The sequence below is a fragment of the Protomyctophum bolini genome (genome assembly GCF_963924005.1).
Source record: "Protomyctophum bolini genome assembly, chromosome: 12".
In the NCBI taxonomy this organism is placed as follows: Eukaryota; Metazoa; Chordata; class Actinopteri; order Myctophiformes; family Myctophidae; genus Protomyctophum; species Protomyctophum bolini.
This window is the reverse complement of record NC_137873.1, coordinates 24,854,960-24,877,678: the sequence shown is the minus strand read 5'-3', so window position 1 is coordinate 24,877,678 and position 22,719 is coordinate 24,854,960. Positions and strand designations below refer to the sequence as shown.

At 43.2% G+C, this 22,719-nt stretch overlaps 1 protein-coding gene across 3 annotated transcripts in view; it reads left to right on the top strand.

Annotated features, from left to right (window-relative positions):
• Positions 1 to 22,719, top strand: part of LOC308325751 (3',5'-cyclic-AMP phosphodiesterase 4C-like) — a 97,051-nt gene that overhangs the window by 50,083 nt on the left and 24,249 nt on the right. For all 3 annotated transcript variants that reach the window (XR_013965067.1, XM_080778425.1, XM_080778426.1), the window contains one exon: positions 19,485 to 19,597. Coding sequence is in view for 2 of the 3 variants with exons in the window: in XM_080778425.1 (XP_080634551.1) it covers positions 19,485 to 19,597 (113 nt within the window). In the remaining variant the exon portion in view is untranslated. The remainder of the gene's footprint in view (positions 1 to 19,484; positions 19,598 to 22,719) is intronic.

Sequence of the window (22,719 nt, the reverse complement as noted above, 5' to 3'; positions counted from 1 at the left end):
GTGGTCTCTATCCAGTGTTAATATGATTGTAGCAGCAGTGGTTTCCATCCAGTGTTAATATGATTGTAGCAGCAGTGGTCTCTATCCAGTGTTAATATGATTGTAGCAGCAGTGGTCTCTATCCAGTGTTAATATGATTGTAGCAGCAGTGGTTTCCATCCAGTGTTAATATGATTGTAGCAGCAGTGGTCTCTATCCAGTGTTAATATGATTGTAGCAGCAGTGGTTTCCATCCAGTGTTAATATGATTGTAGCAGCAGTGGTTTCCATCCAGTGTTAATATGATTGTAGCAGCAGTGGTTTTCCAACCAGTGTTAATTTTGACAGCAAATTTGGATATAGTCTTGGTCTTAGTCTTTTGTATAACGCACCATTTAGTTTTAGTCCTATTTTAGTCATCTGAAATTGTGGGGGGGGGGGGGGCATGAAAGAGAAGCAAAGGATAAGCCTAAATCAGATCAGTTACAGTTGCGTCACTGTATGCCACTCAACGCTATTAGCCATATTGTTTCTCACACGTGAGTTTACTTTTCATGCTGCACGCTTCTCCTTGGCCCATTGCACCGAGTCTCGCGAGCCAGTGGAGCAACAAAAGCCACACTCACCCGCGGACCGAATTTGATTATGGGCTTTACTCTGAATTATGCTTGATAAGTGGTATTTTTCAGGCAAATGGCACGTTGTGACGTCTTTTGCCATCAGTGATCGGTACAAAATCTGCGACGGCTTTTTGCTGGCCTGAGCTGAATGTAGTCACGGATGCTAAAGGAGAAGCTTGGGGGCGAGATGGGGCATGTTGGACTTAGAAGGCCATAGTTATGTTTCACTACAGTCCTTTTGAGCGCCGCACTGAGCTCTTCATGTTCACGTAGCGGTGCCTAATGAAGTGGTCCTCAGACGTTTTAATTTCAAGGACCCCCGGTTTGGAATTCAATTTGGCCACGGTGGACCCCCAGAACTTTGAGAGGTTCTATTTGCACACAGTGTGCCATTCACATCTGTCTTGCTTCTGAATCCTTTGGTCCCCCTTCGGAGACTTCCCATTGGCATGTTTATTCATGCTTATCTGTCCTTGTTGCACGTGCATGTCTAATTATTCTCAATGCACATCTGTTTGTGCTGCCCCGCAGGCCCATTCCCACAGTGTAGACATGGAAAGCAACCGAGTACAGCTACTCAAGTACTAAGAGTACAATTGTTAGGTACTATGACTTCACTTGACTGTTTTCATTTTTCAATACTTTAGATATTTGACAGCTTTAGTTCCTAGTTACTTCTCATATTTAGATTATTAATTCATTTTCAAAACATACATTAACCAAATGAGCCATGTTTTTTTTTTTTTACTTCAACTACTGTTCAAGGCACAACACACGTTGCATTGTGATGCTTTGGCAGCTTGTAGACCTATTATTGAAAATGTTTCACACATACAGTATATCATGTGTGTGAAACATAATATATTTCAAATGCCAACACTTTTCTACTTCTTCTTAATCAAATAACATTAAATGTTACTCAAGTAACATTTTTTACTTGAGTCATAGGCATCCGTACTTATAACAGGGTATACTACGGTATTTCTACATTGCTACTTAAGTACTGTAAAAGACATGTGAGTACTTCTTCCCCCCACAGTGTTGGTGTGCAACTCAAAACCACATGACTTGACTAAACAGAATGTGAGCTGACTGCCCTCCACGGCTCCATCCTAACGTACACATGCTTTACGCTCTGAGAACCATGGAGAGACACGTGAGTGTGTGCGTCAGGGCTCTAAAAGTACGTTTACTCAAGGGCTGTACTTTAGTAACACTTTGGGGTACTTTTACTTTTACCGAAGCATTTCTAATTTCCAATACTTTTACTACTACTACTCCACTACATCTCGGATCCAAATATTGCACTTTTACTCCACTACTGTACATTCATTTGACAACTTTTGTTGTGTGTACATTTTGAATTCCGGACTTTTACATGTAACAGAGTATTTCTACATTATTGCAGTATTCAATTACTTTTACTCAAGTAAACAATGTGAGTACTTTTTCCGCCTCTGGCGTGCGTACATGCTCTCTCTCTCTTTCTCTCTCTCTCTCTCTTTCTTCAGTAAGCATTGCTCATCCACCTTTTGTCTCATTTTCGCGAGCGCGTCATCCAAAGCTAAACGGACCGCAATGTGAAACAGGTTTGTTCTGACATGGTAATGAGGCGGGGGTGGGGGTGGAGTCTGTGTCTGCTGATTATTATGCACTTCTGTGGCACTTCTTGATGAGCAATTGTATTTAGGGAAAATGCCACAGGATGTGTTGCTGAAGTGTGGCTTGTTGTTTGTGCGCACGTCACACTGTGGTTTTGCTGCATCGTCCTCTTTTCTGAAATGTATCTATTACATACCTTTTTGATTAGTTTGCGACTTGCGTGTGTGTGTGTGTGTGTGAGACGCACACATTTTGAGGACAGTGTTCTGGGTCCTCAAGATAAATGGGTTCTTACATAAAAATGGATTGTGGAGTTATGCTTACCATTAGAAAAAGATTAAAGCTAGCGTTAGGCATTTAGGGCTCTATTTTTGCCGGTGCCTTACCCCTTTTCCCTAAACTTCTTAGCCTTTTTTGTTACTATTTAAAGAAAATAGTTCAAATAGCCAATCTACAAGCTCACAACAGATCGGCATAGAATTTAAAAATGTTGTTCAAATTAAAAACGGCAAAGAAATTAAGACACTGGTGAAAATCGGCCCCTAGAGTTCAGAGGTTGAGGATTTGTGTTAAACGGGGCCCCTAGAGCTCAGAGGTTGAGGAGTTGGGTTAAATGGGGCCCCTAGAGTTCAGAGGTTGAGGAGTTGGGTTAAATGGGGCCCCTAGAGTTCAGAGGTTGAGGAGTTGGGTTAAATGGGGCCCCTAGAGTTCAGAGGTTGAGGAGTTGGGTTAAATGGGGCCCCTAGAGTTCAGAGGTTGAGGAGTTGGGTTAAATGGGGCCCCTAGAGTTCAGAGGTTGAGGAGTTGGGTTAAATGGGGCCCCTAGAGTTCAGAGGTTGAGGAGTTGGGTTAAATGGGGCCCCTAGAGTTCAGAGGTTGAGGAGTTGGGTTAAATGGGGCCCCTAGAGTTCAGAGGTTGAGGAGTTGGGTTAAATGGGGCCCCTAGAGTTCAGAGGTTGAGGAGTTGGGTTAAATGGGGCCCCTAGAGTTCAGAGGTTGAGGAGTTGGGTTAAATGGGCCCCTAGAGTTCAGATGTTGAGGAGTTGGGTTTGGAGTTTTGACTGATTTATACTTAGTTGCCGATGTCACTCACCGAAAATTGCCGATCTACAAACTCGCAACTCGTTGCAGCATGACACATTATTTTCGGCTTGGGTTTTTGCCCACCAAAAATGTAATCGCAGTCACAAAATGTACGTCCTATAAAGTGTGTGTGTGTGTGTGTGTGTGTCTGTCTCAAGGGCATAATGGCAGAGGGAGGAAAGCAGTGCTGTTTTTACCTGCATTAAGGAGGTTATGTTTTAGCCCCTCATCTGTTTGTTTCCTGCTCTGACTGTGACAAACATCCTGGAACTCCTAAATTAATTAATGAATGGACTTCCATGAACATTCCACGCTCCCACATATTGAGAAAGGAAGAGATTTCTTTTTTTGAAGATTTGTTTTTGGCTTTTCTGCCTTTATTGATAGTATATCAAGTGAAGACTGACAGGAAGGGGAGAGACATGCCGCAAAGGTCGTCATGACTCGACCACACAACACGCTGTCAGCCCAAAGCCTATATGTGGCATGCGCCTGGACCACTAGGCCAGCAGGTGCCCGGAATAGATTATTTTATTGTGGATTTACTTTTACTTTTCGATTAATTGAGAAAAAAATAAAGGGAAGCTCCGCACACTCAGATCTGCACACAATCAATGTATTTATTTAGCAAGCTTTCAGTCTACTGACCTTCTTCAGGCACTTTTCGATTAATTCAAATGTAATGTGCCGGCTGCAAACGTGTGTGTGTGTGTGTGTGTGTGTGTGTGTGTGTGTGTGTGTGTGTGTGTGTGTGTGTTTTCTCCAGAAATGAGTCAGATATGTTTGTTTTACTGCTGTTGACATTGGCAATTTCCTTCCAGTCAAAGGACTACATATCAAATTGACATTATGTTAGTCACACCACACTCCTGATAATTCACAGCTACATCATGGTGTTCAGCGTCTGGCTATTTGGATCCTCATCCGGTATCAACCCGTTTCCTAATAATAGGCAAACACTGACGAAAATTGGCAAATTTACAAGCTCAATGAACTCAACAATGCAGCAGCAAGTTGTGAGCTTGTTGCTTGGCTATTTTCGATGCAGAGATTTGCTGAACAGGAAAAATGTAGGGGACCTATACCTGTTAGCTGGCCTGGTGTATAGCCAGCCTAGTGGACCTGTTAGCTGGGGGACTCTGGCCTGGTGTATAGCCAGCCTAGTGGACCTGTTAGCTGGGGGACTCTGGCCTGGTGTATAGCCAGCCTAGTGGACCTGTTAGCTGGGGGACTCTGGCCTGGCGTATAGCCAGCCTAGTGGACCTGTTAGCTGGGGGACTCTGGCCTGGTGTAGCCAGCCTAGTGGACCTGTTAGCTGGGGGACTCTGGCCTGGTGTATAGCCAGCCTAGTGGACCTGTTAGCTGGGGGACTCTGGCCTGGTGTATAGCCAGCCTAGTGGACCTGTTAGCTGGGGGACTCTGGCCTGGCGTATAGCCAGCCTAGTGGACCTGTTAGCTGGGGGACTCTGGCCTGGTGTAGCCAGCCTAGTGGACCTGTTAGCTGGGGGACTCTGGCCTGGCGTAGCCAGCCTAGTGGACCTGTTAGCTGGGGGACTCTGGCCTGGCGTAGCCAGCCTAGTGGACCTGTTAGCTGGGGGACTCTGGCCTGGCGTAGCCAGCCTAGTGGACCTGTTAGCTGGGGGACTCTGGCCTGGTGTAGCCAGCCTAGTGGACCTGTTAGCTGTGGGACTCTGGCCTGGTGTAGCCAGCCTAGTGGACCTGTTAGCTGGGGGACTCTGGCCTGGCGTAGCCAGCCTAGTGGACCTGTTAGCTGGGGGACTCTGGCCTGGCGTAGCCAGCCTAGTGGACCTGTTAGCTGGGGGACTCTGGCCTGGCGTAGCCAGCCTAGTGGACCTGTTAGCTGGGGGACTCTGGCCTGGCGTAGCCAGCCTTCATCTGTCTTTGGTATTAGTATCGCTACGCGAGGCTAGGGGGACTCCGGTCAAGTATAAAGTGCTTAAAAATGTGACGATGCGACGAGTTGTGAGGTTATACATTTGCTGTTTTCATTATGTCTGCACTCTTCTGAGTGCCTATTCTTAAATTTGTGTAGTAAGTTGCTACGGCAACTTAATTTTCTTTTGCGCAAATCTCTAAAAGTGTTTTGCTGCAAAGTCAATATTTATGTTGTTCCAGCTACTCTTCTAACTTGAATAATGTATGTGCGTTTCTCCCCAATTACAGTAAATCAGAAGTAGGTCATAGAGGGGCTATGACCTAGTGTTCATTTTCTGTAATTGGGGAGAAACAGCACTGGTGCTTGAGTAAAATCTCCGGCATCAGCTTAGATCGAATGGGGAGGGAAGATTTATTAAAAAAGAATCGTGAACCCTTGGCCTTCGCTCTAGTAAGTAGCACCAGCCTTAGGATAAAATGTACATTATTACTGTACATCATGCCAACTTCGCACCCCAGGGCCGTCATTTATGAAACTTGCGCAGACCGAAACATTTTTGTATGTTGTTCTCAACGCAGCTGTCGGCATGTATCATTATGTTGTCAGTTTGACTGGATAGCAGCCAACGCTCATATCTCACGTCAGGTCCTAGCTTGTGTACGCAAAGGTTTTTCAGCATCCAAATTCAAGCAGCATAGATCTGACAATCTAAATGTTTTTCAGCATACACATTCAAGCAGCATATGGTAGATCTGACAATCTAACAGGCATCTAAACATGTGCAGCAGACACTTCTTTAGTTATGTAAACCAGTGGTTCCCAAACTTTTTCATGTCAAGGACCCCCAAATTGATACATATTAGCCCGCGGACCCCCATTTGAAAAGATATGCCAGGGACCCCCCAAAGGAGAAGATTTTTACGGCTCTAGCAGTGATTCTCAACCCGTTTCATTTGAAGGAACCCCAGATTGACATGCATTAGTCTACGGACCCCCATTTAATGTTATTTCTATTAGACCCCCAATTTATATTGTAAAATCAATGTTAATTTAACTCATTTAAATTAATTTAATTTAACTCAAAGTGTACAAATGGGGCCCATCCCTGATGGGAATTGAAGCCGGAACCTTCTAGCTGTGAGGCAACATTGCTACCTATTGCGCCACCACAACCCTACGTATTCCAATCATGATGAATGTATCTCCCTGGTAAGGAGATACTAGCCGAATAGAAGGCCAGGTTGTGCCAAAATACACATGGGCCACGGTGCGTCATCAGGCTTCACTGCTTGAATGGGGGGGGATCTCTCCTGCCAGGTAAAGTGCAGGATAAACATTATTCTGCCCTGTGAGGTTCTGCACAATATTGCAATATAGTTTTTTCTTTCTTCATTTCGTACATATATATATTTACTTATTTTTATAAACGAGTATTTCGTGAATAAACGATAAAATAATAAGTTGTGATAATGGCAGATCTTCAAGCTTGCAACACGGCGTGAAGCGACCTGTTTTGAGATTGCAGATCTGCAGTTTTTCACTAATTTAGGTCCCGGGCAAACGGCAAATTTCTCTCTTGGGTCTTGAGCAAAAAGGTTTGGGAACTAATTGGATGTTCTGATGCAGCCAGGGAGCCCCAACTGGGGACTGTAGACTCAAATGGTGTTTGACCTCCCGAAGGCTAAGCTTATACGGAAGACAACATACGTTTAGTTAGGCCAATTTATTGTTCCACATTTTCGTATAGGGTTATTTTATAAAATGATCTATTGTATTTATTTTTTACAAACTATTAAATTGATGATAGTTCAATGAACTCTCGCACCTCTAAAATTAGCAAAGAGCAATCTGGATTAAAGTGGTGAACTGGAGGATTCAACAGGGTTGATGTCTCCCATTCTAAACTGCTCCAGCAGTCCCTTCCAGCCTCTCTGTGTAGTCGCTCAGCTCTCACAGCAGCTGCCTCTGCATCGCCACCGTCATCCCGGATGTCTGTGTCGGGTTTTCCAGCCTCCCGTCCAGAGGAGAGGATCCTGAGGGCTGGAAGCGTGCAGCCTGGTTAAGTATTTGAATTATGTTATTGACGTCAGCACAGCCATAAACCTGACTGCTGGCCCATCCCTCCTGCTGCCCTGTGCCAGCACAGCTCCATGGTGCATTGTGAAGGCCTGTGTGTGTGTGTGTGTGTGTGTGTGTGTGTGTGTGTGTGTGTGTGTGTGTGTGTGTGTGTGTGTGTGTGTGTGTGTGTGTGTGTGTGTGTGTGTGTGTGTGTGTGTGTGTGTGTGTGTGTGTGTGTGTGTGTGTGTGTGTGTGTGTGTGTGTGTGTGTGTGTGTGTGTGTGTGTGTGTGTGTGTGTGTGTGTGTGAGAGAGACTGTAGTACTTGTGAGGGCACGTATGGTAGAATGTCGGGGATTGTGTGACCATTTTCCTGGTCCTCACAAGAGAAATGGATGTTTCACGGTTAAAACTGTTTTTTGGCATTGGGCTTCCATTTGGAACAGATTCAGGCTCGGGTCACGGTTAGAATGAGGCATTCAGAGGTTAGGTTTAGGAGGTTGGAGTTATGCCTGATTTATGCCTAGTTGTGCGCCGCCAGTGTCGCGCAACAAAAATAGCCGATGTACAAGCTCACACATTGTTTTGCACATCGTTGTGTGCTTCTAGATCGGCTATTTTAGACTTGAGGGTTATGGTTTATAATAAAGAAAAATAAATGTTGATGTCCTCACAAGTATTGTAATAAATGTGTGTGTGCGTGCGTGCACGCAACTCAAACGCACGTGCATTGGTGTGTTTTCAGCGGAACTGCTGTTGTTTTTGATAGATAAAGAGATGAAGCCGCACCATGAAGAGAACAGGGCAGGTTGTTTATGTTCCTGGGAGATGAAGACAAAGCAGTGGCAGTGTGTGGTGTGGGTGGGAATCCAGTGCGACCAGAAGGTCTAACAACACACACACACCACATGGTCCCCAAGAGACCGCGCGTCCTCGCACTCCATATGCCACTACTGGCAGCAACAACAACAACAACTACTACTAGGGCTGGGAAATCAAGCCACAATATTTATCCAAACCGATATATAGAACCAATTACCCACTTGGACCCATTAAGACCGATTCCACAAATGCCTTCTAAATCGGTTAGGTCTCTCACACTTTCAAGATTTTTCAAAAGCGTCGAAAAATAGAAGACGTTCAAGCACGCTGCAAGCTTGTAGTTCTGTTATTTTTGAATGGCCAATGCAAAAATCTAAAAGGACACAGATGCCTTCCCGGTTTTAATGGGTTAATATTGCTCTGAAACAGACAAACACATAGACGTTGCCCATGTGGGTTAATCGAATAATTTGAGAAACAAGTTATTGGGGCAGGGACGATTACAAATATATACTGTATATATATATATATAATTTATTTTTTATACAATCAACTAAATGATTTGTCTGATTAAGTACCATGACCCTGTATTATGTACCTCAATGTACAATGGCGGCATGCAAAAATATTGAAAATGGAAGACCTACAAGCTCACAACGTGCCGTGAGCTTGTAGATTTGCCATTTTCACTATGACAATAAATCGTTTATGAACGAGTGAAATAATGGCGATGTTTATCTGAAGTCGTATCGCCCCAAGCTCTTAACCCATTTTGGGCGGGAACCCATTTTGGTGTTGGCATCATGCTATGCTTTAGCTATTGAGAAATAGCAGATCTACTGTACGAGCTCATAGCGTGCCACCGAGTGGCGCGCTACGAGCTCGTAGGTCTGCTATTTTTGAAAAATCTAAGAGCGACTGACATAGCAGACATTTTTTTAATCTGATCTCAGGTCAGAATGGAAAACTGTCAGGATGTAGAAGACATTTTTTAATCTGATCTCAGGTCAGAATGGGTTAACGACATAGAACCTGAGCCACCCCATACAGGGATTATTTATTTTGAATGAGCTGTCAAATATACGGCTGATAATTTTAAGGCCTGTTTATGTGTCGGGTGAGGAATGCACGGCCCAAAGAATAATGCCGCTAATCTGCTTTTTGTTTCTGCGACGGTGAGGAAAATGGATCAGTGTTCCGATAGCGGGTTGTTTTTCTCCTGTGACATTTGGCTACGGGCCTATCCGTGGGAAAATCTGAGGTGTTTACAGTGCTTGAATCTACAGTATATACAGAGGTGAAGTACAGTTACTGTAAGTGATGTGCTTGAGTACAACTTTGAGTTACTATTACTTGACTTGGGTGTTTCCGTATTCCGATTTAGGCATTTAGCAGACACTCTTAATCCAATGCGATTTACAGTAGGCAAGAACAAAAACATGGGAATACATCATATAGGCCTACATATAAATAGTCATCATGAATCATACATAAGCTAAGAAACTTACAGTGGAATATCTATATAATGAAACTATGCATATATACATTTACTATATAGGGCTATGTCTACATAAAATGCTATCTAAGTTAGATAAGTTGAGCCTTTGCATACGCCTGTAAGGTCGTCAATGCTACGGCAAGTGCTACGGGCTGAACCGTCTACTTCTACTCCGCTACATTTCAGAGGGTACTTTTCACGCCACTCTAAATACAACTTTAGATACTTAAACATTATAGATTTTGATTGGTCTACAAGCTCACGACGTGTCGTGATGTGACGTGTTGTGAGCTTGTAGATCTGCTAGTTTTGGATAAAGAAAAATATTTATCTTCAAACACTTTTGTACTTTTACTCAAGTCAAATTTTTAATGCATGCCTTTTACTTGTAACAGTATTTATACATTGCTACTTTACGTACTTTTACGTTTGTAAGTAAAGAATCTGAGTACTTGTTTCATCACTGCTGATGAGCTACAGACACCTGGCTGCCCTCATGTCTCCTTATCTCCCTGAGTCATCTTCATGCTGTCGTCTCTTTCTCTCACCGTTTCTTGATCTCGCTTTCATTCTCTCTTCCTCCCTCTCAGTTTGTCTCACTCGCCTTCTGTTCTCACCCCATTATTTTCCTTTTCTCTCTGTTTTCTTGTGTATCTTTCTTTATCGCTCAGCAGCCAAGGCAGCTGACGTACGTGTGAATGTTTCGTGTTTTTTCAGGGTGACACTGACGTGATTCATTGTGTTTTCCCCTCAAATTCCACACAAGTCTCCCGGATTCATACGTAATGTTGCAGGCGGCAGACAAATGTAAACACCACACCAAGCAAGTGTGTGTGGTCAAGGAGAGAGGTGTGTGTATGAGTGTGTGTGTGTGTTAGATAAGACGAACCTGTTCAACTCTTTCTTTCTCCAGAAATGAGTCAGATACTTCTGGTTAACTGCGTGTTGGCATTGACATTGATCGTGTTATTTCCTGTCAAAAGAATACAGACATGATGTTAGTCACACCTACATCATGGTGTTACGCTGTGTGACATTCAGCGTATGGCTATTTGGATCCGTATTCGCTATCAACACATGTTGATAGTTCCACAAACTCACAATGCAGCGCGGTGTGAACGCGCGGAGTGGCCCGGTATGGACCCCTGGGGGACTCCGGTCAACTAAGTATAATGTTTAAGTGGTTAAAGCTTCCATAAGCTACTGAGATGCTCATAATATACATTCAGAACTAGCACTTTGGTGCTTGGTGTCAGTGGTGGAAAGTAACTAAGTACTGTACTTATGTACATTTTGAGGAATTTGTACTTTACTTGAGTATTTCCAACTTTTACTTCTACTCCTAATTACTACATCTCGGATCCAAATGCTGTACTTTTACTCCACTACAATTATTTGAAAACTTTAGTTTTAGTCTAGTTACTTTGTAGATTTAGATTATTGCGTGCGTAGCGGTGCTCATGGCTGATTGTTGTACTGGCTGGTTTGTGAGGTTAGAGGGAGAGAGAGCAAGAAGAGATGCAGGCTCGCTCTGCCTATACACACATGCACACGCACACGCACGCACGCGTTTGTATTACTACAGTATAAATATATATATGTGGGGACAAAATGGTGATTTTTCCGGCACGTAACACCGGGACACAACTATGTATAAATCAGGCGTAACTCTAAACCTAAACTCTAAATGTTATGTTGTTTTTCTAATGCTATGATTACTGTAACTATCCAAATATTAATGTTTTCCTAACACTAAGCCTACTGTAACTACCCAAATATTTATGTTTTCCTAACACTATGCCTACTGTAACTACCCAAATATTTATTTTAATCATAAAACAACCGTTTCTCCTGTGAGGAGGACCAGTACATTGATATAGTGTACTGTACTAGGGGAGGGGGGATGTTTGGCCCTCACAGGTATAGTAATACAAGTGTACACACACACACACACACACACACACACACACACACACACACACACACACACACACACACACACACACACACACACACACACACACACACACACACACACTGAGAGCCTGTTGTCCTCTTTGCAGTATCCAGCATATGGCCAAAGCATTAGTAGTGAGTAGAGGACCAGAAGGAAAAAAAGCAATCCTCAGACAAAAATAAAATAAAAAATAAAGACGGCCTGTAGTCTGGAAAAGTTCAGTGTGCGTTTGTGTGTCCTGGAGTGGGGCTTTTCACACTGTGACAGAGCATCGCGCCACCTTTGACAGATGACATTGTGAAATGTCTGTTGACCCATTTAGCACTGCATTTATGACCAACTAGAGGTGATGATGGATTTGTGTGTGTGTGTGTGTGTGTGTGTGTGTGTGTGTGTGTGTGTGTGTGTGTGTGTGTGTGTGTGTGTGTGTGTGTGTGTGTGTGTGTGTGTGTGTGTGTGTGTGTGTGTGTGTGTGTGTGTGTGTGTGTGTGTGTGTGTGTGTGCCCCATCATATCGGGTCTCTACTATCATGTTATGTTTAACTAAAGTTGTTACAGTTTAGTCTTTGGCAGTGTTGTGTTGTCTTTGTTTTTCTTTAACACAAACAAATAGTTTCCACTTCGGTGCCATCACGTTGGCGTCACAAACCGTTTATTTTAGGCCTGTCCATGTTAAACAATCACTTGTTACTGTAGCCAATGCCTTGCCTTACCTTTATAGTCTCACAAAAATAGAAAATAGCCGATCTACAAAGCTCTGCTATTTTCACAATATCTGTCTGTGGTCAAACAAAACTCCTACACTTCCAAGTGCTTGTCAGGGTGGGGGATCCCCAGTTCAAATATTATTATTATTATCACGGGCTGAAAAGGTTGAGAACCATTGTTATAGAGTATCAAACAACTACAAAAGAACACAACATGACTGTATGATACTGTAGCTGTGTCATACTATTCTGTTTATTTGTTAGGAGTTAGGATCCAGCTGTGCCCGGGCCTAGAACTCTGCTAGTTGTCAAAGTTAGCATCCACATTTTAATATACGTATATGCATTAAAAAAACATAAAAAAACATACATTAAACATTTCTGTACCTATAAATCAACACATATGGAAACCCATATAGTAGTCAAGTCAACACAAATGGCAAACCTTTATTAGAGAATAATATTAACCACTTTGGACCCTAGCGTCCCTATTGGCGAAGATTCGTCAAATAGCCCATCTTCAAGCTCACAAAGCGTTGTGAGCTTGTAGATCAGCTATGTTCAGTAATAGTGTAGAGGTGTCGAGTAAGTATTAAATACTGAAGTAAATCTACTTAGTTACTTAGTTTCCACCTGTATAAACATCATGGGGTTAGTGATGTGCCGCAGTAATTTGGCTGCCCATGTTCACAGTTTAGTTCATCGTACGTTTATGACACCCTGTTAAAGAGTAGAAACCATGCTACAAAGCAGCATGTTAAAACACTCTCTACAAATGAGCAATGAAATAGACCAATAATATCTCTCGCTCTCTACTCTAAATTGTCTCAGTTTCCTCATAAAATGAAGGCACTTGTAATTCCTTCTAATAAACGGCTTCTGTGTTTGGATACAGTCACTTTTAAGATCTATCTCCATTCTGTAGTATTTGGAGTGTTCCACAAGGTCAGTGTAATCCAGTGGAAGCCACTGGTGTGGCTTTCTTTGACTGAGCGACGCGCTAGAGTCAACCGAAATGTCCTTAATAGTTTCCGGGGTCAAGACAATTTGTTTTACACCACAACATTAACTCATCTGTCCTCTCTGTATAGTAGGGGTGCAACAGTTAATAAAGTTAATCAATTATATAAAAATAATAATCCTTTTTGGGGGGGGTTGCTTTATTTGTATTAAATAGCGACACGTTGTGAGCTTGTAGTTCTGCAGGTGTAGTTTTTGCAGTTATGGATCTGACCACGTTGACGTCACTTGATTAAAGCATTTCACAGACACAGAGACAGAAGACTGCTTCTCAGATTGGGGTCCGGGGACCCCCAGTAAAATCTGTAACAGTTTGACCACTGAAATCCTATTTTATAATTTGGCTTTTTGAAAATAGCCAGTCTACAAGCTCACAATGCGTTGCGATGCATGCACTGTGAACTCATAGATCGGCTATTTTCAAAACCTTTTGGAAAAAATTGAATAATTGTTAAAGCTTTTAACAACAGACTAAACGTCTCTTAATAGGGGTCCCGGGCACCAAACATTTTCAGATGGGGGGGGGGGTCAAGGGTCAAATCCATTTCAGTCTGGGCCTGGGGTCCTTCCTGAACATGAAAACATTTGGAGAACCACTGCTCTTTAGACTAGTAGGAACTGGAAGCGAATCGCTGTCGAGACGAGGCGGCCCATGCGATTTGAGCCTTTGATGTCTTCTGACTGCCCTGCAAAAAGCCCTAATGTCTCTATAATATCCCCTTCGTAGGGAACCAGGGGCAGGATGTGGTCAATACCTTCTTGGCACGGTCTCCCCCGTTGGTTCCTATACGGCTCAGGGCAGCCGCATGCTGGTGTGTGTGTGCCTGCGTTCAACATCCCTCGCCGCCTTGCCTTGCTTTGATCTCGTCCACCCCCCCCAGACCCTCCTTCTTTTCCTTTTGCTCCGTGTCACTGACTTTTACATGACTAAAATGCCACGGGTGTCTGGGAGTCGTTTTGGGTTATGGGGGGGGGGGGCATGGATTAGACTTCTCAATTACATATCGTGTAGAAAAGGTTGGTGAAAACCTTTCAGCTTGGGACCCAAGACTATACTACAGTACATACTTTGTTGTATGGCAGTACTAGAGTTGCAATAGTAGCAGAATTAGCTAAAATAGTCAACAACTTGCTTGTAGATCTGCTATTGTAACTATTTTTGGAAAAGTTTTACCTATGTTTGCTCATTTCTGGACTTTTCTGCCCATATTAATGACAATGATGACAACCCAAAATAGGGATGCCTGTTTGAGTGTTAACCCATGCCTGTGCTTCTCTGTCACAAAATGTATTGAGTTCCGGGTCTAAGGCCAAATATTCATAACATTTCCGGGGTCCTTAATTTAGATGTTAAGGTTTGAGAACCACAACATATAACTGTTAGGATTTAGAAGATAATCGGCCTCTTATGGGTCTTATGGGTTGATATTTTTGATAAGGACCACTTTTCAACCTATACCATATAATTGGTCCTCACTAATGTTCATGATTAAACAGTACACATGTTTTTCTACAGTGTCTCATAGGAGGGCTGTGGGCAGTTCAGAAACCCGTCTTCCAGTGACATAATCCTTAGGCTTTTTTTTAAACAAGATTTTTTTTAAAGGAGCATTCAGTGATTTGGGTGATTTTGAAAAAACCTTGGTCCGCCCCGGTAACAAGATTTGCACATGCACGCACAGTGGGGGGACACGCGACAGGCCAACAGCACACACACCAAGGCCTGCCTCCGCTCGATCATGATTGGCGGAAAGCCCCTCTTTATCCTGATTGTATGAAGTCTGGGCCACCTAGCTAAAAGCGAAACCTACGGTTTTTTGACCGCCAGGGGTTAACTGGGGACAGTGAGGAACTCCTTATACAGTATGGTCATCACACTCTATAGTAGGGAGGATTATCACAACAAAACAAAAAATAAGTCATATTTGAATTAAGTGAAATCACTGAATATACCTTTAAATATATTTAGATTTTTATTATCACGAGAACAATGGCTTCCATTATCGCATTGCAACTTTTCAGGAATCGAAAGCCTGCAGTTTCTATTAGCTTGCATTCCCCATCGATGATGTCCCTGATAGACTGGTTTCTGAACTGCCTACAGCCCTCCTATGAGACACAGACTGAGTAGAACAAAACTGTGCATGAACACTGGTTGAAAAGTGGTGAAGTGGTCCTTTTTGAGAGGTCATTTCATCCAGGGGGCTTTGTGCACACGCAAGCCTTTTGTGCATGCGTTCATGTGAGGAATGTATATACTGTATACGCAGTACGAGGCTCGAGGAGTCGTGGCACATCGCGGGTCGCCAGCCGCCGCTTGAGAGCCGCCGTGGCAGATAGATGGCGTGACAACCAACCGTATACATAGGTAATCCTGTATAATTACTCCTCCTCCCTTTTTGGGGGTCCCAAGAGCCCTGGTCATCATTATTACGCTGTGCGACTGTACCTTTCATTAGCAGCGACCGCACGCCAACTGCATGCACGCCGCGCAGAATGTGATTCCACTGGAGCTCTTTGTTTTAAACAGCAGCGGTTCGTTGAGCCTTTTATGTCATCGCAGCGCTTTGATGTGCTTTGATCCACTATATTGACGTAAATTGGGAGGGGGGGGGGTGCGGGGGGGGGGCACGCGGGTCGTCCTGTTGTGCTAAGCATATGGGCTAAATCTCTTCCATGTGTGAAGCCCTCTATGAAGTAAAGATGAGTGTTTTCCATACTTACTTCTTCCTCCACGGCTCCTTTTTCTAAGTACATTTACTCGAGTACTGGTCCTTGTGGTTTTACTCACTACAGCTGTTGAAAACTTTAGCTACTTTAGATTATTATTACAAAACGTATATCGGACAATTAAACCCTATTTTATACTAATTGAAAATATGCCATTTTCTTAAAATATTTTGACAGATTTTGATTACTTTAGGGATCAAAAAATGTGTACAATGAAAACTTTTACTGTATGCCTTCAATGTTCTCTCCCTCTGGGCCCAGATTATTATTTTAAATAATCGCCCTGTGCGATATACCCTTCCAAGCTGAATTCTGAACGTATTTGCATTATTATTTTTTATTATTTTACCACATTTCATCAACAAGATGCCTGACACAATGCAACCTAATTCCTGGCGACAGGGTTGTTTTAGTCAAGTTGACCGTTTGTCTTTGACAGTGACTGACCCCCAGGTCCGACTAAAAACTCCTCTCCGTGTTTTGTGTAAGTTCAGGGCCAGAGAGGAAGTGCTTTGGTTTCTTTGGCACCGAGTCAAACCCTGGTCTGGACTCCCCCCAATTCAGGGAGTCAAAGTTTGCCTCTCGTGTTGCTTGTGCAAACACAGCGTTTGCTGTTTGATACAGGCTTTTTTTTCTCTCTCTCTCTCTCTCGCTCTCTCTCTGTCCAGAGGGTATGGGATGGTAGCCGGTTGGGCCAGCGTGGTGATGGTGCCAAAGCCAGTTGCTATTGCAACTCTTTAAAGCAGACATTCCCAAACATTTTCATCTCAAACCCCCGAACAGAAATTTGGTGTTTGTAGCCAGGACAAAAAAAACATTATGAATGAATAACTAGTAACTACCTAAGCCCTAGCAGTGGCGGACAGGTGGCCATTTTCTGGTTCCATCGTTCCAGACCCCATTCATTTTTCCCATAGAGATTTCCAACACATTTATATCAATTAATTTAAGCCTAGAATCAAGCCATCCAGTATCCTGGTGAATTATGACCATAAAACACTTTATTCTGTGATTTTTTTTTTTGAATTATATACTATATTTAATAAATACCTTTTTGTTTTTCGGCTTTCATTATTATTTTCACATAAAAAAATGTATGGTCATGATTCACCAGGATCCTGGATTCTAGGCTTAAAATAATTGATATAAATATGTTTCGAAATCTCATGGGGAAAATAAATGGGGACCGATGGAACCAGAAAACGGCTGCCACTGCAAGCTCTGCTATTTTATGTATTTCTTAAAAGGTTTGACATTTATTTCTGACATTCCAGTACTCACATTTTGTACATAAAAGTACAGTACTTGAGTAGATGTGTTTGGTTACTTTAAACCACTGCCTTGAAGGAGTCTGGAAAGCGTAGTTCTTTAAACCACTGCCTTGAAGGAGTCTGGACAGCGTAGTTCTTTAAACCACTGCCTTTAAGGAGTCTGGACAGCGTAGTTCTTTAAACCACTGCCTTGAAGGAGTCTGGACAGCGTAGTTCTTTAAACCACTGCCTTGAAGGAGTCTGGACAGCGTAGTTCTTTAAACCACTGCCTTGAAGGAGTCTGGACAGCGTAGTTCTTTAAACCACTGCCTTGAAGGAGTCTGGACAGCGTAGTTCTTTAAACCACTGCCTTGAAGGAGTCTGGACAGCGTAGTTCTTTAAACCACTGCCTTGAAGGAGTCTGGACAGCGTAGTTCTTTAAACCACTGCCTTGAAGGAGGAAGTCTGGACAGCGTAGTTCAGAAGAAGCAGCCTGAGGCCTCAGGTAAATCAGGTTTTGGAATCTGCTGCAGGTTGTCCTTGTGGCAAAGTACTGTACTTCAGTACAATTGTGAAGTATTTTTTAACTTTACTGGACTACTTCCAATTTTTTATGCTTTTACTTTTACTAACTCCACTACATCTCGGAGGCAAATATTGCACTTTTACTCCACTACATATTTGAAAACTTTAGTTACTTTGTATATTTTTATTATTATCATTACGAAACGAAACATACGACTTCAGCGCTATTTTCTACAAGCGCTGTAGATCTGCTATTCTCAAATATTTAGTACTTTTACGTTTGGTACTTAGTATCAAGGTCAAGGTAAACTTTTTAAAAATCTGATGTAATTCCACTTTGGTTCTTTGTATCTTCTCCCAAGTATATTTTGATGCCAATACGTTTGTACTTTTATTAAGTAACTTTTTTAACACAGGCCTTTTACTTGTAACAGAGTGTTTTTTATAATGTGGTATTGCTATTACATTTTGAATTCAATTCCACTAACCACTTCACATCTGGCGTCCCTATTTTGGACAGGTCACTAGTATAGGTGAAAACTGTCCAAGGTAGTGAAAATACCAAATCTACTAGCTCACAATGCATCACATGGGAACACGTTGTGAGGTTGTAGGTCAGCTATTTTTTTACTATTAATTGTACAACATATATTATCCTGATATTTTGGGATCCCTTCCTGCAGTGATATCGTATCATAGCTTATGCAACAGATTGACACGTCAATCTGTCCCACACGTTTTGTCTTCTGCTTTGGGGGTAAAAAAGAAAGTGAAAAGGGGTGCTTGAGTTCGCCTGAATGGACTCCGCCTCTTCCAAAAGCCGCCTCAGGGGTGTGCGTGTGCATGCGTGTGTGTGTGTGTGTTTGTGTGCATACTTTTGAGGGCCCGACAAGCATAGTAGAATTTTAGAAAGACTTATAGGACAGTCTTCCTGTTCTTACATGGCTCTTATGGTTTAAAGTACAAAGATTCTTAGTGTCAGGTTTACAGTTGGGAAAAGATTCAGGTTGCACAGTTGGCGTTTAAAAATTGCAAAAGATTTCATAGAATCAACCTAAAATGTTGACTGTCTCTCAAGTGCAGTAATCCAAGTCTGTGTGTGTGTGTGTGTGTGTGTGTGTGTGTGTGTGTGTGTGTGTGAGAGAGAGAGCGAGAGTGTGAGAGAGAGGAGAAGGGGGGTTAGTGGGGTCATTGACACAGCTACAGCAGGAGGCAGCAGACCGCCTAGTTCGCACGACAGGGTTAAGGCGGGAGAGAGGGAAGGAGAGAGAGAGAGTGGGAATGGGACAGAACGGGAGGGGGGCGCACAGGGAGCACGGGAGCGAGGGAAAGAAGGGCATATTGACAAAGAGAGACGGTGCAAAGAGGCGAGAGAGAGAAAGCTGGAGAAACGTGCCGAAACGGCATCGCATTCCCCCCCTGGAGCAGGACTTTTCTTTCCACTGAAGTTGTTCAGGACCCCCGCGTTAACGGCATGAAGGAGCAGCTGTGTGGCGTGCACACCTCCTCCTCGTGCTCCCTCTCTCCCCCCTGCTGCTCCTCGTCCACTGCGGGACGTCCCGTTGGTGGTGGTGGTGTGGGGCAGCCCACCTCCTCCTCGTCCTCCGTAAGGACTGGACCCGGACCCCCGCAGCAGCAGCATGCTGCCTCAGTGCCGCCGGGGGGCTCCTCCGCCGACGTCGTGAACAACATGGACCCTCTGGGACCCTCTGAGTACATGTCCGTGTGTCTGTTGGCAGATGAGACGTACCAGAAGCTGGCGATAGAGACCATGGAGGAGCTGGACTGGTGTCTGGACCAGCTGGAGACCATCCAGACCTATCGCTCTGTCAGTGACATGGCCTCCAACAAGGTAAGACTATCACTCTGTCAGTGACATGGCCTCCAACAAGGTAAGACTATCACTCTGTCAGTGACATGGCCTCCAACAAGGTAAGACTATCACTCTGTCAGTGACATGGCCTCCAACAAGGTAAGACTATCACTCTGTCAGTGACATGGCCTCCAACAAGGTAAGACTATCACTCTGTCAGTGACATGGCCTCCAACAAGGTAAGACTATTGCTCTGTCAGTGACATGGCCTCCAACAAGGTAAGACTATTGCTCTGTCAGTGACATGGCCTCCAACAAGGTAAGACTATCACTCTGTCAGTGACATGGCCTCCAACAAGGTAAGACTATTGCTCTGTCAGTGACATGGCCTCCAACAAGGTAAGACTATCACTCTGTCAGTGACATGGCCTCCAACAAGGTAAGACTATCACTCTGTCAGTGACATGGCCTCCAACAAGGTAAGACTATCACTCTGTCAGTGACATGGCCTCCAACAAGGTAAGGCTATCACTCTGTCAGTGACATGGCCTCCAACAAGGTAAGACTATCACTCTGTCAGTGACATGGCCTCCAACAAGGTAAGACTATCACTCTGTCAGTGACATGGCCTCCAACAAGGTAAGGCTATCACTCTGTCAGTGACATGGCCTCCAACAGGGGTGCATACTTAGACATGGGTTAAGGTTAGGTTTAGGATGAGGTTTTGAGATAGGTTGTAGTTGTATGACTAATGACTGGTCTAACCAATGACTAGTCTAAACCAAAAACTGTCTAAACTAAGTACTGCACCCCCACTTGGAGGGTGGTTAATTTTTAATGGGAGCCTATTGTCAGTATTGATATTTGTTGAACATTTTCTAAATACAGCAATGGCATTGATATTAAAATGAAAATGTACTTTATAATATGTACTTTTGAATAATGAGTCATTTTTTTAAGCAACTGGAATAATATTTGACCATGAATATCTATACTTTGACTCGAGTACTAGGGTTGAGTACTTTTGTCCACCACTGGACGTGAAAGCATCTTCCTTTCATGGCACCTGAAAACCACACTCTGTTTCAGTCGAATGAGTCTGAAGTTCTCCTGTTTTGAGAACCCTTTTGAAATAAGTGTTTAATGTACCTCTGTGTAAAATGGCGAGTGGGGATGATGTCTGTGTTATGTCTACTGTGGACATAATGACCCTGAAACGTTTTAAGCGCACCTTCCCATGCGGTTGTTCTCGTACCATCCGTGGACCTTTCAGTCCAAACTGTGTGTCGGGTGGTGCATCGTATTCACTGAAACCCTAAATCAGGGGTCTTCAACAGACCCCTGGTTGGGGTCCTCAGAGTTACTATAGAGAAGCAGACAAATCTATATTTTATTTTTACATTAACGACTTCAACCCTAGCATTCCTATTCTGAAGAGAACTTTAGCCAAAAATAGCAGATCTACAAGCTTGTAGTTCGGCTATTTTTGGTAAAGAGGTAAAGAGGGGGGAAAAAGCAGAAAGTACAGATAACAATTCAATTAAATCTAGTGGGGGTCCCTGCTTCAGCTCTCTCTCTCTCTCTCTCTCTCTCTCTCTCTCTCTCTCAGCTAGGGGGTTCTAGCTGAGCTGACCCTTGCCCTAAACACACAGTTAACCTTCTCTCTGTTCAAGTTCTGCTAGTATCTCTTTGCTGAAATCTACAATATTGTAGGTCTCCTATTTTTGCCAAATGTTTGCCCCATTCATTATGTATTTGGCCACGGACTCACATCTGAAAATATTTTTTACCAGGGATCCCCCAATCCCCATACAAGATGTGTGTTGTTCAAATGTTTCGGAAATACTCCATGTATTTAACCTTAAAAAAAAATAGCCAAGGTATTTATGAGGTTACTGTGGACGCACTTGAACCCCCCACTGCCCACTGGTGGTCCCCAGACCCCACTTTGAGAACACCCAAGCTATGTTTTGTGTAGTCAACCGGTCTGCAAAAGCTTGTTTGTTTTTCATGGCCTGTTTGCACAGCAACAATCATATTGTCTTTAAGTTTAAGAAGCTTAAGAAGCTGCACTGCTGCCGTGATGCACTATTTGAACAGGGATTGTGTGTGATGTGGCTGCTGCCTGTTGATGGGAATATACATCTGCAAATGTCCAACGTTTGTTTTTTATCCCTGCCCCGTTTGATGTTTGTTTGAGAGCGTGTGATGCAAGTTCATTGAAGTTGCACTGAGCTTGCATTTCGTTGCAAGCATAGGCTTAGAAACCTTGTATCTCCATATTTAATCTTGTATGTTTTAAATATATTTTACGCTACGTTACGTTTTAGGCTGCGTTGTATAACAGTTAAGTTCTAAAAAATAGCTGATCTAAAAGCTCGAAATAGAGGCAAAAGGTTGAAAGTTATGTTTCTCTGTGGGTTTTATAAATATTGAACCAATGACTAAATAATAAATAGTAAATAACTGCATTGGATCAATTTGAATTGAAAAGTAACAGGTTTCCACCTGACAGTGATGACATGCACTTCTAGTAATGAGGAGCACAGCATTTAGTAATTAGATGCCTGGCAGCTCAACCAGTTAGCTCACTGCATGGTCTTTGTCAGTTGCGAGTTCAAATCTGACTCCTCGTGCCATGTCTCAGACATGTCTCACCTCTTAGGTGTGTGCCCCCGTAGGTGTGCAACAGTTCATCGAGATGAAACTAATAATAAGTAATAATCAAATAAAACTAATATTAGTACACTCTGAGTTAACCCATTTTGGGCGGGAACCCCTTTTGCTGTTAGCACTATGTTATGCTTTAGCTATTTTGGAAAAATCAGGATGTAGAAGACATTTTTAGAATCTGATCTCAGGTCAAAATGGGTTAAATCAACACTGATGATTGTGCAGTGTAGATTGAAGGCCCGTCATATCAAACGAGGGGGTGGTCTTTGAAACTGAAAGGGTTGAGAATACATAAGAGAGTACACCAATGTGAGCAGGAAAGAGGAGCAGGAACCTTTTGCGAGTGCAAGAAGGATGCCATATGACTGTACAGTACATCCTGCTGAATGCTTTATAGTTATACAGTTTGCCTTACAGTGACAATCATCCTCCTTGCCATGGCTGTGTCAACAATATGCTCTGCCACCTGATTCTCAACCTTTTTCATT